The 14,674-nt window shown below is 39.5% G+C and overlaps 1 protein-coding gene across 2 annotated transcripts in view; it reads left to right on the top strand.

The window, feature by feature from the left end:
* Positions 1-10,745, top strand: part of GALNT15 (polypeptide N-acetylgalactosaminyltransferase 15) — a 30,558-nt gene extending 19,813 nt beyond the window's left edge. For both annotated transcript variants that reach the window (XM_068207601.1, XM_068207610.1), the window contains exons 8-11: positions 3,782-3,913; positions 4,957-5,058; positions 5,831-5,968; positions 6,906-10,745. In XM_068207601.1, the coding sequence (XP_068063702.1) occupies positions 3,782-3,913; positions 4,957-5,058; positions 5,831-5,968; positions 6,906-7,052 (519 nt within the window). In that variant the 3' untranslated portion in view covers positions 7,053-10,745. The remainder of the gene's footprint in view (positions 1-3,781; positions 3,914-4,956; positions 5,059-5,830; positions 5,969-6,905) is intronic.
* Positions 10,746-14,674: the final 3,929 nt, after the last annotated feature.

Raw genomic sequence — 14,674 nt, 5'->3', positions numbered from 1 at the left:
TGAATGAAAATGTATCATTTATCTTCCTGTTCATTTAACAATGCCACACTTTTAAGGAGAAAAACATTCACTGGAAGCATTTAGGCAGAGCATGGATAGGTGCTGTGCAGTTTCCCATTCGTATTTGCTCCTGTGTTTCATGGAATCATAGAATCAGAGAATGGTTTGGGTTGGAAGGGACCTTAAAGATCATCACATTCCAACTCCCCTGCCATGTGCAAGGATGCCATTCACTAGATCAGGCTGCTCAGGGCCCCATCCAACCTGGCCTTGAGCAGGGATGAGGCCTCAGGGATGATGCCTCATCCCCTTCCAAGGATGAGGCATCTACAGCTTCTCTGGGCAACCTGTGCCAATGCTTCACCACCCCCTGAGTAAAGGATTTCTTCCCAATAACTAATCTAGATCTGCTCTCTTTGAGTTTAAAACTACTGCTCATTTTGTAAGTCCCCTTTAGGTACTGGGAGGCTGCTCTAAATTCTAACTGAAGCCTTCACTTCTATCCAGTTTCATCAAGTGATCCCCCACTTGCTCTTCCCTTACAGGGTGAGGGACTTCCTTCCCCTTCCCCACTCACTCAGAGGATCAGGGTCTTGAGAGAATGGAGAGCCTGATTGCCAGCAAAGACTGAGGAATACCACTCAGCTTTCTCCATATCAGTTGCCACCAGTTCACTCTTCTTGGTTATCAATGGGGAGGGGGGTTACACTCTCCTTGTCCTTTCTTTTCTGACCTATGCATTTATAGAATCCCTTCTTGGGATTCTTTGTGTCCCTTGCCAAGTCCTGTTCCAGCTTTGCCTTGGCTTTCCTGACCCCACCCCTACACATTCAAACCATATCCCTGTACTTTCCTCAGGTCACCTGTCCCTGCTTTCACTGTCTGTGCATTTCTTTGTTACTCCTCTGTTTGAGGAGCAGATCGTTGCTCAGTCATGCCAGTTTCTGGCCTGCCTTGCTCAATTTCCTACACACTGGGATAGAGAGCTCTTGTACTGTAGGAAAAGTGGCTTTAAAGAGCTGACAGCTCTGGTCAGCACCTCTGCCCTTAAGGACAGTTTCCTTAAACAGCTGCAAGTTTGCTCTTGCAAAGTTCAGGGTCTTGACTTTGCTCCTCACCAGGCTCACACTCCTTGAGATCACAAACTCAAGGGCTTGGTTGCTACAGCCCAGGCTGCCACCAATCCTGATGGCTTTCATGAGCTCATCAGCACCACTGGCTCCTGTAATACCTGTCCTGCATGCCTCAGTCATTCAGGGCTGGCCATCACCCAAGAAAGCCAGATCCAGCAGGAGCTGCATTATAGTGGGGAGAGGAACAGGACTGTATATCAGTGTGACTTCTCTCTTGTCACTTAGTCTGACCTCGTTATGCTCCACCAGTAGATCTGCCTCTCCAGTCAGCCTACTAATTGTAGAGTCTGGAACTATTGTATTTCCTTTTTTACTCTTATTTTCACATCTTTTTAGAAGATCCTTCCTCCTTGTCTGTGTTGCAGGTTTGAATTCCACTGGCCAGGAGCTTGTCAATTGACTCACAAAGGTTTATAGCCACTAGACCAAGCCTTTTAAAATGGGCAGTGAGGTCTTTAAATCATTTAATAATTCCCTGAAGGCTTTTCATGTCAGCTCAGAAGCAATTTTCTCTACTAAAAACTACAGTCATCAATGATAGAGCTAGCTGTAAGCAGCATGACCTTTTGCCTGAGTTTATTCTAGCCAGAATACTTTTACTACTTCTGAGTATGATGCTCCCTCAAATGATCAATTTTATGATCTCTGTGTGCAGCATACCGTAACATAAATGGCCCTTTTTGTGTGTTGCTTCTTTCGCAGCCGATGTTTTCAGCCTGTCAGTGCACTGGGATGTTATTCAAAAGGCACAAGCAAGCAAGGACATTATTGCCACTCAGCGGCAAAGGGCCCTGAGGGGATTTATTGCGCTGAGAGGGTGAGCAGAGCCACCTATGGGCCGCTATAGGATTCTCCGAGAGTCTTCACCAGCACCATTGCTCACTGCAGAAAACAACCAATGACCCCCATTTAGGTGGCTTTATAACTCTTCTTGGTTTATGGTCTGAATCACATTTTGCACAAAATGCCTGTGGTGCGAGCATTAAACAGATGAATTAGGCTCTTCTCAGCTCTTTACTACTTCAGCCACCAGCTCTTTTTGCTCCTTTTCTTGTGTGGTTTGCATATTTAATTTACAAGCACAGTGTGCTTTCAGATTGGTTTACAGGGACAATGACTTTCTTTATGTTATTTACATCATTTATTCAGCATCAAATGCAGACTGTAGCTAGTAAGCTAGAATGAGAGTTACTGCCACCGCCTTCCTCAGCCAAGGCAGAGTCTCATGAGAAACATCTTTTTTAGGGGAAGCATTTTACTTCTCTCTCTCTCCCTTTTCCAAGAAAACCTCTAGAGGACAGGTTTGTGTGGTGCAGAATTGCTAAACTTTGTTGTTCTGCTTATTGAATCTAAGACTGACACTGAAGTATGAGGTTCTCTTTAACATATTACAACTGTTGAGCTTTGCCTGTGGAGTTTACAAAGGTTGGCAAACAGTGCCATATGGAAGGATTGATCCCTGCCTTTAGAGACTGAACACCTCACCTTGAATCACCAAGGCCCTTCATTTGCCAGTGTTTTCCATGCTACAAAGTCCTTTTTTATGGATACAGAGAAATAGCTGGTCTGGGGAAAAGTTATTTACTTGCAATTCTCTGTTAATGTTGCCAATTTTAATTTTTGTCAAAGAAATGCAGACCAGTTTCCTGGAATCCCATCCCAAACTGCATTTTTTAAAAAGTAGAAACATGAAGAGGGGAGATGTACTGCTGGCAAGAAAGAGGAGAGAAACTTTTAAGGGTTGTTAGATGTTTTTAATATTTGGACACTGAGAGATTTAGAAAAGCTTTTGTGTGGTTTTGAAACTGAAGAATTAAGACACATAAGTGCTTAGAGGTTTTGAGAACCCTGTTAGTCATCTTTAGTGCTAAATACCCTCAAATATTCAGCCTGTCAGTCCTTTGCAGTACAGATGCCTGTAGCTGCAACAAGGGTTGAAGGCATTTGTCTTTTTTCATAAGAGAGCTGCTACCAAGAAAGTTGAGAGCTGATCTTGTGTCTTTATAATTCAAGAAAATGGAGATATAATAGAAAAGGTTTTATGCATTATAGCTGCAGAACACCTTTGTTCATTAGATTTAGTAACTGTGAGATAATAGACAGATAATAGGTGATAGACTATATTTTGTGTTAAAGTCTGTCATCACTTATTCCCTCTGATCATAGAGGACTAACAGTAACTGGGTAATTTGGGCTGTTAAAGGCCAGGAAATTGAGTTTTTATCAGTGGGAAAAATTCTATATTAAATGGCAATCTAATACAACCCCACTGAATTTCAGTGCAACAACTATCAAACTTGGTCCTGACTTTTTAAAATAAAAATATGATAAAGATTGACTTATATTGCAGTACAATAATAATTTTAGAGGACATACTTATTTTCACAATGTATGCTACTTCCGAAACTTCTGTCACAATGCCAGACTGTGGCTGTTTTAGCACAAAATTTGAGAAGGGCTATAGCTGGATCTGCCCCTTTGCATATATCACAAGAGATACATATAAATATCTGTAACATTCAGGATAGAAAAGGTGGTAGAAATAATTCCTGTTTCATTTCATTCCATTCATTTCCAATAATTCATTTCCACTCCTAGCATCTCTAACACAAATACACCAGCAACCTTGTTGCCCTTTCTCCATAAAGGCAGAGAAGCCAGACTGCAGTGAGCGCCTTCAGCTACAGAAGAGACTGGGCTGTAGAAATTTCCAGTGGTTTCTATCAAATGTGTACCCTGAACTTTCCCAACCTGAAGACACACCAAGATTCTCTGGCAAGGTAAGAGAAAACACACTATAAAAATGATCTTTTTTTTTTATTGTTCAAAGACTCCAGTGTCACTTCCATGTCCTGAGTACTTGGTCCAAACAGGCAATGCAGCCAGGGTGGGAGGAGAAAGAAAAAGACAAAGAGCTGGCCCAAATTCTCACATAAATGTTGAAAACCAGCCAGGAACTGATCCCAGAGTGTCTGACTCAGTTCAGTGTCACAATTCAGAGGATCCTAACCTTAGGTTCTTCAGGTGCCATTAGTAAAGGAAAAGAACTGTGTTGCCTCATGCAGATGGCAGAAGTGACAGCAGCCAAGATATCTCTGTGCTGACCCATGTGCACAAAGAGAATAAAAAGCATTTCTTCAGTCCTGCACTTCCCAAAGGACAAAAGTGATATCAATAGCAGTTCCCTGGTGGACTGTGTACAGGACAGGGAATGTCTGGGGTTTTTTTTTTAAAACATGTAGTTGATAATTATAATTCATTAAATATGAATTTATTCCCAACAGCCTTACGGTAAGGAATTTTCCCCCAATAAGGCAAAAAGGTCTACTAATTAATTCACACTCAGCTATCTTTAGCCAGATTTTACTGTGTCCTTTTACTATTTTATGTGCTCTTTATTTTCAAAGTTAGCTTGAGAAAAGTGTAACAACTGAGTGTGGATCAGAAGAATTGTCACATTTCTTTTGTTAAGGAATAGCTTGTGTTTTTTCTGACTACAGTGTCCCATTGAAGTGCAATTTTCCACTAGCATAAGCATTTTGATACCTTTCGTTTAATTATCAAAATAGTTAAACCCAGAAGTGGATCTTTCTAATTTAAGCAAAACTCACTGGGTAACACTGACCCTTGGTGAAACTCTGCCTTTTATATCACATTAGTTTGCAAAATCAATATGCAAGATCAAGTCTGAAAGAAAATTAATAGTGCCTGATTTATGAACAAAATCATGTATCATAAAGGGATAGAATCACAAAATGTTAGCTGAAGGATATTTTGTTTGTATCCAACTGTGATTTATTTCAGTATAAACCTTTCCTTACAGCTTTACAATACTGGTGTTGGCTTCTGTGCAGATTACAGGCCTGGAAGAGCTACTGCAGAAGGGTCTATTGAACTCTCCCCTTGCAGTGACAGTCCCACCCAGGTAATGTATACTTTGAATATATAGGCACTGTGTCAGATCTAGGGAGCCATGCAGAAGACAGGCATCCCAACATGTAAGTGGCTGGGTAGACAATAGTGGAAATACTGGCATGTTCAAAATTAGCATGTGCTAAGGCAACAATGCCCACTCTTCCACAGCTGAGTGCCACTCGAAAAATGCCAAAGTCCCATGTGTCACTGAGGCAGATACCCACACTTTGCTCCAGAAGACAAAATTAAGGGCTTATTTGTTTAGTATATTTGGTAGTGTCTGGGGAACAGAAAGCTTGTGAACAAAAAATACATAACAGTTCCAAAATATAGGGAGGGAGGAGGGGGTTCCCCATTAGTGACTAAATCTGAAGATTAATGCCTAAACTGCAGTCTAAGGCAGGAGGTAAATTCATTTAGACTCCCTAGCTGGCATTGGTCTAGCTCAGGGTGAGCTGCAGGCATATTTCAAACTGTAGCATGTGAAGACACTGTCAGAAACACCCTTCTGTTCAAATATTTATGAAACTGGAAAATTTTGTGATAGGGTGGATTTTTGTTACACATAGTCATGGTTCACAAAGCCTTTCCTTAGGTAAAGTTATGCCAGAATTAGCTACCAGGGGGAACTGCTTTGAAGGGTCAAGGCTGTTGGGTCTCTGTCACTCATGTTTGGGTTGTATCTTAACAAACATATACAGGAAATTGTCTTTAGAATTAGCATTTTAAAATGAACTGGGATGTCCATCCATCATTGTTAAAGCAAACCCTTCCTTTCCCAGCACTTTGAATATAACATGAAGGAAATCTTGCTTGGTTCTGCTCCACTGCTTTGCTTTGATGTCAGACACGGGAAGATTGTTCCTCAAAACTGTACAAAGGAGACAGATAACAGCAACCAGCACTGGGATGTCCAGGAGGTCAGTAGTGGCTCTACCATGGGGGAAAGGCAGGTGATGGTGACTGTGGAATCACTGGGTGATTTCAGGATTTGTGTGTGAAGAAGAGATGAGGTACCTGAAGGGCAAATTTCACTTCTGTACCTTTTTAACCCAGAAAAATTAGGATGTCTCCTGCCCACTAACACTGGCTATGTAAAAAGCTTTTGGTTTAGAAATACAAACTACAGAAATCCTACCTAAAATCCTATGTCTTTGTTTTACCTGTTTTCTTACTGGCCTTTTTGGAATAGAATCCGAATCAGTGGTTGTAAAAATAAGAGCAGGGCAAATCCTTTCCCATTTCCTCAGATTGAGGGAGAGTTTGGAAATCCTGACCCCTCCCACACGAGAGCCCTTTGTGGAGTTTTCAGTGGGAAACATTAAATTTTCTCCTGCATTGTAAGAGAAGAGCAAACTTCCTATTAGAGGAATTCACTGTTTTTTCAGTGAACTTTACCCAGCAGAGCAGGAACTCCTCAACAAGACTGAAAAATGTCATGCTCTGGGACAGCCTGGGAAAATAGCAGTTACTGTAGTTGTAGGGATGCAGCAATCCTCTGGAACAGTCCTACTGTAACTCTGATTCCTAATACAAGTACTGGTCCTTATGAAATGTTGTGGTCTGTAGTAGTGAGGTGGTGCTGATGACAACCTGAAGCCATAGGAAAAACAGTAGTGGAAAAGAACTCTGCACCTACCTCTTGTGTTCGCTTCAAAAGAAGCTACAAATATTCACCATGCTCTGGGCAGAAAGCTAAATCCAGTCATTGTTTGGAGCACTGCTTAAAAACTTTTGAACAATGAGTTATTACTGGTGATATATTGTATATACATTTTCTGAAATGTGGCCTAGCTTTTACTGGAAATCCCTTACTTTTAATTTGTTCTTTCCTTCCCTTCTTCTCTCATCTTGCAGAATGGAATGATTGTCCATGTCTTTTCTGGCAAATGCATAGAGGCAGCAAAGAATGAAGATGAGAAGGACTTGTTTCTGTGTGAGTGTAACAAGAACGCCAATCAGGTGTGGCAATTTGAACGTTCCGATGGGCTACGTCAGAGATGACTGGCAGGTCTCTATAGAAGTCAAGTCTCCAAAGTTTAACATTACTTCTGCTTGGGATTTAAGATGCATTTCCTGCAAGGACAAGAAAGATGTTTGTGTTTGTTGTAGCATGCAGGGAAGTCAGGAACGTCTCTTGTTTAAAAGCCCGGCTCCTGGTTAATCCAGCTCTAGCTAAAATTTCTATTTATTCTGTGAAGCAGGGAATAGAGAGATTGTGAAAATCAATAAATTCTCAACTCTGCTATTGCAGAAGACATTTAGGTTTGCCCTTTGATGGAAACATGGAAAGTTGGCTGCTAGACAGCTTGTCTTCAGTATATGCTGTGACTTCTGAGGATACAGGAAAAGAAGTGAGATTTTTGAAACTGTAAGAGGAAGCCAGCTAAACCAGGACAGGAGTTTAGCCTTGTTTTACAGTGCCCTCGACTCATATAAAACAAAGTAGGTTTTGTATGTATAAAAGTAATAGATGTTTCCACATGTAATGGCAAAAAATTTGTTTTGCAATTAACCTGAGCCAAATTTCTACTCTCTGTGAGATTACACGGAGCATAAATTAACACTTAATTAGGCATTAATTGCTCTAATTGACTTGGACTACTGACAGTCCTCAGTGTTTGGCACACCCTTCCTTAAATCCTTGTCCACAGTCTAATTTGGATGGGAGAATGAGACTGAAATATTAACAACTTTTTTTTGTTGTTTTTTTTTTTAATTATATTTAAGGACAACTCCTCAGGAAACTTTTGTGGTAGTAAGGAGGGTAACAACTTCTCTGCTTATTTGGGAATAGAAAGAATTGGCAGCATCCATTTGCTCTTGTAAAGCCATGGGATGAGCTTACTATTGTTGTTGTTATTATTATTATTATTACTATTATTATTACAGTAACAGAAGTGCTGGCTGAAAACAACAAGTGAAGGGAAACAGCCAGTTTCAACAGTGGCCACCTAGGAAGAAAATACTGGTTTTACTTCCATTTGCTTGCAGCCTGAGTTAAGTCTTTCAAGCTATCAGTTTTAGCCAAGAAGATAGTGTAGATTCTTGCTGTCATAGGTCTTCAAGATGATCCTGAAAAAACCGTATCTTCTAAAGAAGCTTCTTCTGTAGAGCCTGCATTGCTGCTGACCTGCTGTCTTTCAAAGGAGTGAATGAGAGATGAGGTTAAATAACAAGAATGGTCTCACACAGTATGAACTTAGCCAAGCAAACTTCCACCTCAGTATCTCATTAGGCTACTTTCCTTTTTGAAGATAAAGTCAATGATGACGTTTCCCAAGAGCCTGCTAAGAGAGAAGAACAAAGATTTGGGAGCCTTCCCACATCAACACCACATCTGATTTATAGTATAAATCAATCATAATCCTATGTACATATTAAAGGGGAAGGGTATCATTAATGAAATTCACTTAGGTTTTGAATTATTTTCAAGAGACAAAAAATTGTGGTTTTTTTTTTAATGAACAGCACATTGTTTAAACTTTAGAGAAAGGAAGGAGTAACAGATTATTCTGCTTAGAGCCTTCCAGTTACCTGCTCTTAGTAAATCACAATAATTGGTATCAAGCATATAAAATTGGTTACAACAGAGGACATGAAGAGTATTCTCTGTTGTGTTGTTCAAAACATCTCCCAGTGTCTAACTCTCTGTCTACTTTGAGTGCTAAAGATTCCACACTGTGTTAAGGCATCACTCCAATCATCTTGATTACCACTTATGCTTTCTTTGATAGCATCAGAATCTATTACTATTTCTGCTGTGTCATTTAAAATTTCCTGTGACATTCTGGAAAATGCTTTAATTTTCAGCTAAGATGATGATAGCAACCTCTTCCAGAACACCAAGTGATACCTGACCATTGCCCAAATCTAGGGTAAGAAAAGAGAATTTTTTAAATTGCATAAAAGCTGAGTAAAATGCTGTTTTAATGACATGTGATGCCTTTATTTTAAATTATGACTATGCCAGGTTTTTAAATTATGCATTATTTATTATATTTTGGACACTACACTGGGAATATAATTCCTTCAGAATTTAGGTAAATGTTAAAAATATGTGTATACAAATATGGTAATTGACCACAAGTGATATTTATCAGAAAGAAGAATGAAAATATTTTTGGTTTTGAACGGAAATGTTTGGAATTTCACAGACACGGACATCTTCATTTATGCTACTTTTTAACCTAGAAAACCTAGAAAATAAGGTTTGCTGTAGATATATGTACCATACAAAAATATGTTACCTAATACCTCTTCGAACAATAAAATTAAAATCTATGGTGCAGTGCCATTTAGAAAATAATTGTTAATGCACTTGTTTTACTTATTAACAGAGTAAATGTATGTTTGGTTTCCAAGGGAACTAAATTCCAGAGCATGGGCCAGAAGGGGACACGGATTGTGGAGCACATTTCCCTCTAATATAAACATAAGTTAGTACACACAAATTAAAAAAAAAAAAAAAAACAAAGGGAAAGCATCTATCCCTGTTTTTCTTATTTTTTTTCCTATTTGGCTTTTAAATAGATTGGTTGGTTGTACCAATACTGTTTCCTCATTGTGGTCATTTAGACTTTGCCCCTCTGGTTACATCTATCAGCTAAACTCTTCTCCTCATGGAACTGGGTTCAACAAAGAGTGGTGGCTAAGCATGCTGCTATCTTTTCCTCATTTTTACCCATCTTTCATTCAATACTAGCACACAATGATGCTTTGAGCACCACAAAACATAGAGTTACTTTCAGTTGTCTATTTAGACATGGTCAACATTTCAGGTTCCACTAATTCCTGTGACAGGAGAGAAACATAAGGACAAAATGTTTCAGGCAAGAATGAAGCAGTTTAAACTTTGAAGACCTCCAAAGCAGAGCCTCAGTCAAGAGCAAAGGAATACCAACATAACACAAATAAATACCTTATAGTGTAACTCCACCTGTTTCTTTGAATTTCACAACCCAGGCACAGTGCTTTGAGCTAAACCCACCCATGAAGCTGAGCTAAAAGGTCAGATTCAAGAACAGGTCACCTTTTGGTTGACAGCACTTACTAAACAGCCTAGTTTATTTCTCTCCCAGCTCATGGAAAATGGAAGAAAAGAAAGACTTGAAATACTATTCAGAGTACTTTTAAACCAAGCCCCAGTTGATGCAGTTGGTGTTGGCCGTAGCCTGGGGTTTGTCCTGTTAGGTGAGGTGCCATCACTGGCACAGAGAAGCAATGGCAGCATTCCTCTCCATGTGTTAAGCTGAAGTCTAAACGGGGACAGAAGGTTTACCAACCTTCATGCTAAATCCTGTAGCACAGAAATGTTGAGAGTAACTCTCAGTCCATGTGTAAGTGCCTCCAGGTCCTGCCTTGAAGATGTTCATTGAGCTGTAATACTGTCTGCTGATTGAAATGCAATAGCTTCCATTTCTGATATCCCCAGGAAAGAATGGAACTGTGTTCAGGCATCCTAGACAAGAACAGTAACAGCCTAGGTTTCCCTAACAGCTGGAAGGTGACATGTGAGTGAGAGCTTTCATATTCTGACTTTGTATCTCATTTTATCTCAAGCACTTTGATTCAAACTGCAAACATATTGGAAGAGAGTAAAAAAGGAGTGTTTTGCAAATAGATAACATGTTTTTAAGCTATGCAAACTGCATGTGTCTGCCCTGAATAAAGTGTATCAGTGCACAGAGAAACATATTTTTATTTCCTTCATTGTGTTATGATTTGTTAATGCCTTGTTTTCCTCATGCTGCAGCAGAGCTGGTCTGCAAAAAACCGAGTCAGAAAACATTCAATGGCAATACCCTCATTCAGCCATCACCTGATAGTCTTACAGAAATATACATCTTGTCAGGACTTGTCAGCATCTTAGAGGGGGTTTGATTTTGCAGACCTCTGCCATAATTTCCATTGGTTTCATTGGAAAGGTCTGAATAAGAATTCCAAACACAGAGTCTCTGGAAAGCATAAACTCCAGCACACTCTTCAGGCAGCTCACAGCTGCTTATTCACCAGGTGCTTTGGAAGGATGTTTTGGAAAAACAATCTGGCTACATGACTTGAGATAGCACCCACAGTGGTTTTGCTATCTCTCTAGCTGCTAATTTTTTTTTTTTTTTAATTAGCTATCACTCTTGCGGATGATCATGCTTTAGACATGTGGAACAGGATTCACCTCTGTTAACTGGGGCCACCTAAACAGTAGTGACAACTAAGGCAGTTGTCTAAGTTTCTTCTACTGGTGAGCAGAGTACATTTCCAGAGGTAATCAATGGCAAGTATTTAACCAGGATGGGTTAAATCACTATGTAGAAATGCTTGCTTTCTCTAATGATTAGAGAGGGTTTCTTGATAATTAATTTAGATGTCATGTATACATTTTAAACTGGAGTTAAGTGGAAGGAAAACAATCCCAAAGAGAACCCAGGCTAAAATCCCTTCCAGGAGCCCAACCCTGGTGCCCAGCTCTTCCAAGATTCCCCCAAGATCTGGCTTTAGGCACAGAGATGACAGCCAAAAACAAACTTGCTACCATCTGCAGTTTCCTCAAATGAGTTAAATCCAACAGCACACTTTTCCAAGACAGATTCTTTGTTCACAGACTGAAAGACCCCATTGTGTAGGGTGCCATGTTAAAGCATGATCTGGTCGCAAAGGAATAAGAACTTAAATTTTCAGAACTGTCTCTATAATATTTTGAAGATGTTAATTCTAATATTAATAATAAATCTTCTGTATCTTTCTGCTGAATAGGCTGGAAGGCTGCAGCAGAATTTTCAGGACACAGAACAGATACAGGTGCCAGGACTGTTTGCAAGGTTCTAGTTGCAATTGAACCTAAGTTCGATTGCTTGAACCTAAGTTAGGTTCAACCTAAGCTTGAACCTAAGTTACAGACAGACCAGCCTGAGGCTGAATTACTTAGTTTCTAAGCAGCTGCACAATGACCTTTCTTAGAGTCCATGACCTTTGGTAATACTATCGTGATATTTATTTACACCAATGGTAATTTTGTGTAACAAACTGAGAAAAAGGTGAAAGTAATTAACTTTTTGAAAATTTGCATATTATAGAAATACTAAATATATTTTAAAATATCTAATCTCTTTTGTGCAATTACTCAAAAGATTGCTCCCTCATTTATTAGTCCCTCAGTCTTACAGACTGATAACAAATAATCTAATAATGTCGCTTACATAGTTATAGGCATAAATGAGCTTTAAAAGATTACATCCCTTAGTATTGTATTTTTCACAATATTTTTTATTCACTTCTTGTTATGCTGTTAGGTGAAAATTGGGGTTTTTTACTGTCTCTTTTTTATCACTTAATGTAATAATTACACAAAAAATTTAATTGCAGCTCCGAAAGAAAATCAACTGGTACTTTGATGTATCAGGAGTTCAAGATGGAGAACATCAGACATTTATACTTGAGTACAAGCCCTTGGGAGGCTGCTTCTGTTAATCACCCTTTATACATCTAGTTTGGGATTACTGAACAAACCAAAAGTGGTCAAAAGCTATAGCCAAATCAAAACATTGGATGCAAACATGTCCTACAGAGACAACAGGTCATTGCATTAGTGTAGTCTTCTTTTGCTTTCCCTCTTATTAGCACACATTTTGCCTGCTTAGAAATCAAGAGCCAAGCAGTAAACAGTTTAATAATCAAAATATTTCAAGTGGGTAGACTCATAGAATTCATCATCTCAATTAAAAAGTAAGTCTTGCAGTAAATTTCACATTGGACATGTCTTATAAACTCTTGGCTTTTGGTTGTCTTACCTAGTTTGTGTATGCATCATACCTATCAAAAACTTATCATCTGTGGTGCCAAGAGCTGCCTTCACTTACAAATCAGTCAACAAACCACAGAGCCTGGAAGACCACTTAGTCTGGCTGAGCCCTGATGCTCCCTGAGCCCATGCAGTCCGGCTGATGGATCCCTGGCTGCCACAGCAAGCTCCTGGACGGCGGCAAGAGCCACTTCTTCAGGGCAGTTTGCTGTTGATTCCTTCACTTGCAGAAGCAAAGGAAACATTAATTTCCTAGTGCAGCAACCTGCGGTCAGTCTGTGGTATCTGCACAGACTTGCACACGCACAAGCCCAGGAACAGAGCCTGGTGCTGACGCTAAGGAAATAACTTTGAGTTGTGCGGTTTCGGCTCCAGCTCCTGCTGTTGGAACAACCTTCTGTGTGCAGCCCATGACAGAACTCTTAAGATTCTCTAGTGCCAAGAACAACTCTTAAATCAGTGACGAGAGGAAAGGATGAAACAAAATAGGTCTTGACCCTGGAAAAGAACTCGATAAGCAAAATAAGAACAATGAGACCATAATTTGCTAATTACAAGAAGATGTCCATATTTTCTATAAAATATACAATTTTGGCAGTTTCATTTAAGATTAGATGTAACATGATGCTCAGACTTGGCAGATTGTGATGATTCTATTTTGAGGAGTTTCCAAGGTTTCTGAATTTGGTTTCAGTGTGGAACAAGACCCACCATTTCCTTTGCTCTCTGGAACAGAGCTGGGATGCTCATACAGGCAGTGATGAGAGAGGTCTCCAGGCCTGGCTGCCCATGGCAAGGTGCTGGGCTCTGCTTTCTTGTCGCCCATCATAAGAAACAACCTTTTCCTCTAGGCTCTCTTGCTTTTAATATGCAGGCAAATTTCAATGAAAAACTGTTTTCCTGGATTTTTACTACTAGCTCTTGTGAACATCTACAACAATTACATGCTAGCAAAGACTGCAGACTCAGCAAATGAGGAAAATCAGTATTTGGTTTTTAACAGAGAGAAAGAATAAAGTGGCAAATGGGAAGAGGAGAATTTAATTTCAGTTCCCAAGTACCTCTATCCATTTCTTTCTATGGCACTGGAGGACTGCAGAACAATCCAGCTGGGCTACTACAATAACAGAAACCTCAGGTTTATGTTGCAAGTACTGGTTCCTAATGACATCCCTGACAGGGAAAGGCTTTTTTACATTTTCATGTATAGAACTGAACATATTTGCTTCCTAAAGTGGGAGCAGTGAAAATGAGAATGAGGATGGCTCATGAAATGACTGTCAGCCTCAGTGGCAGAATTGAATCAGGTGCGTAAAACAAACAATTGACAATCTGTGATTGGAGTTCAAAGTTAGGCCACTTTGTTTACCAGCAGATATTGTTGTGTTTAGAAGCAATTAATTACAGAGAGGGTTTTGAAGTTTGTGATGTATTTTTTTTAAAAAAACTAAGTCTTTATTCTCAGACCTAGGCCTCTGTCAGATTTAATGTGGTTCATATTGATGTTGTGTTGATTTTAATAAAGTCACAGCTATTGGCAGAAATACCTTACATAAGAATGTCCATTTTCAAAAATCCTTCATTTTTACTTTGAATTCGAAACTGTGTTAGAGTGAAAAATATGAAAACATTAATCAAAAGGCAAGAAGCCTAAAAAAAGGAGATCTAGATGTCTATAAACATCATGTGCTATCTGAAAGACTGCAGATCATAAAGTGACCTCATGAATTTGAGAAACTTGGTGATTTTTGAGTACACTGGATTTAAAGACAACATGCCAAGGTAGAGAAATGTGACTTCTAATCTTTTGGATCCACTTCTGATGCCT

The sequence above is a fragment of the Anomalospiza imberbis genome, chromosome 1, assembly GCF_031753505.1.
Source record: "Anomalospiza imberbis isolate Cuckoo-Finch-1a 21T00152 chromosome 1, ASM3175350v1, whole genome shotgun sequence".
Lineage (NCBI taxonomy): Eukaryota > Metazoa > Chordata > Aves > Passeriformes > Viduidae > Anomalospiza > Anomalospiza imberbis.
This window is presented reverse-complemented; position numbering and strand designations above follow the sequence as displayed.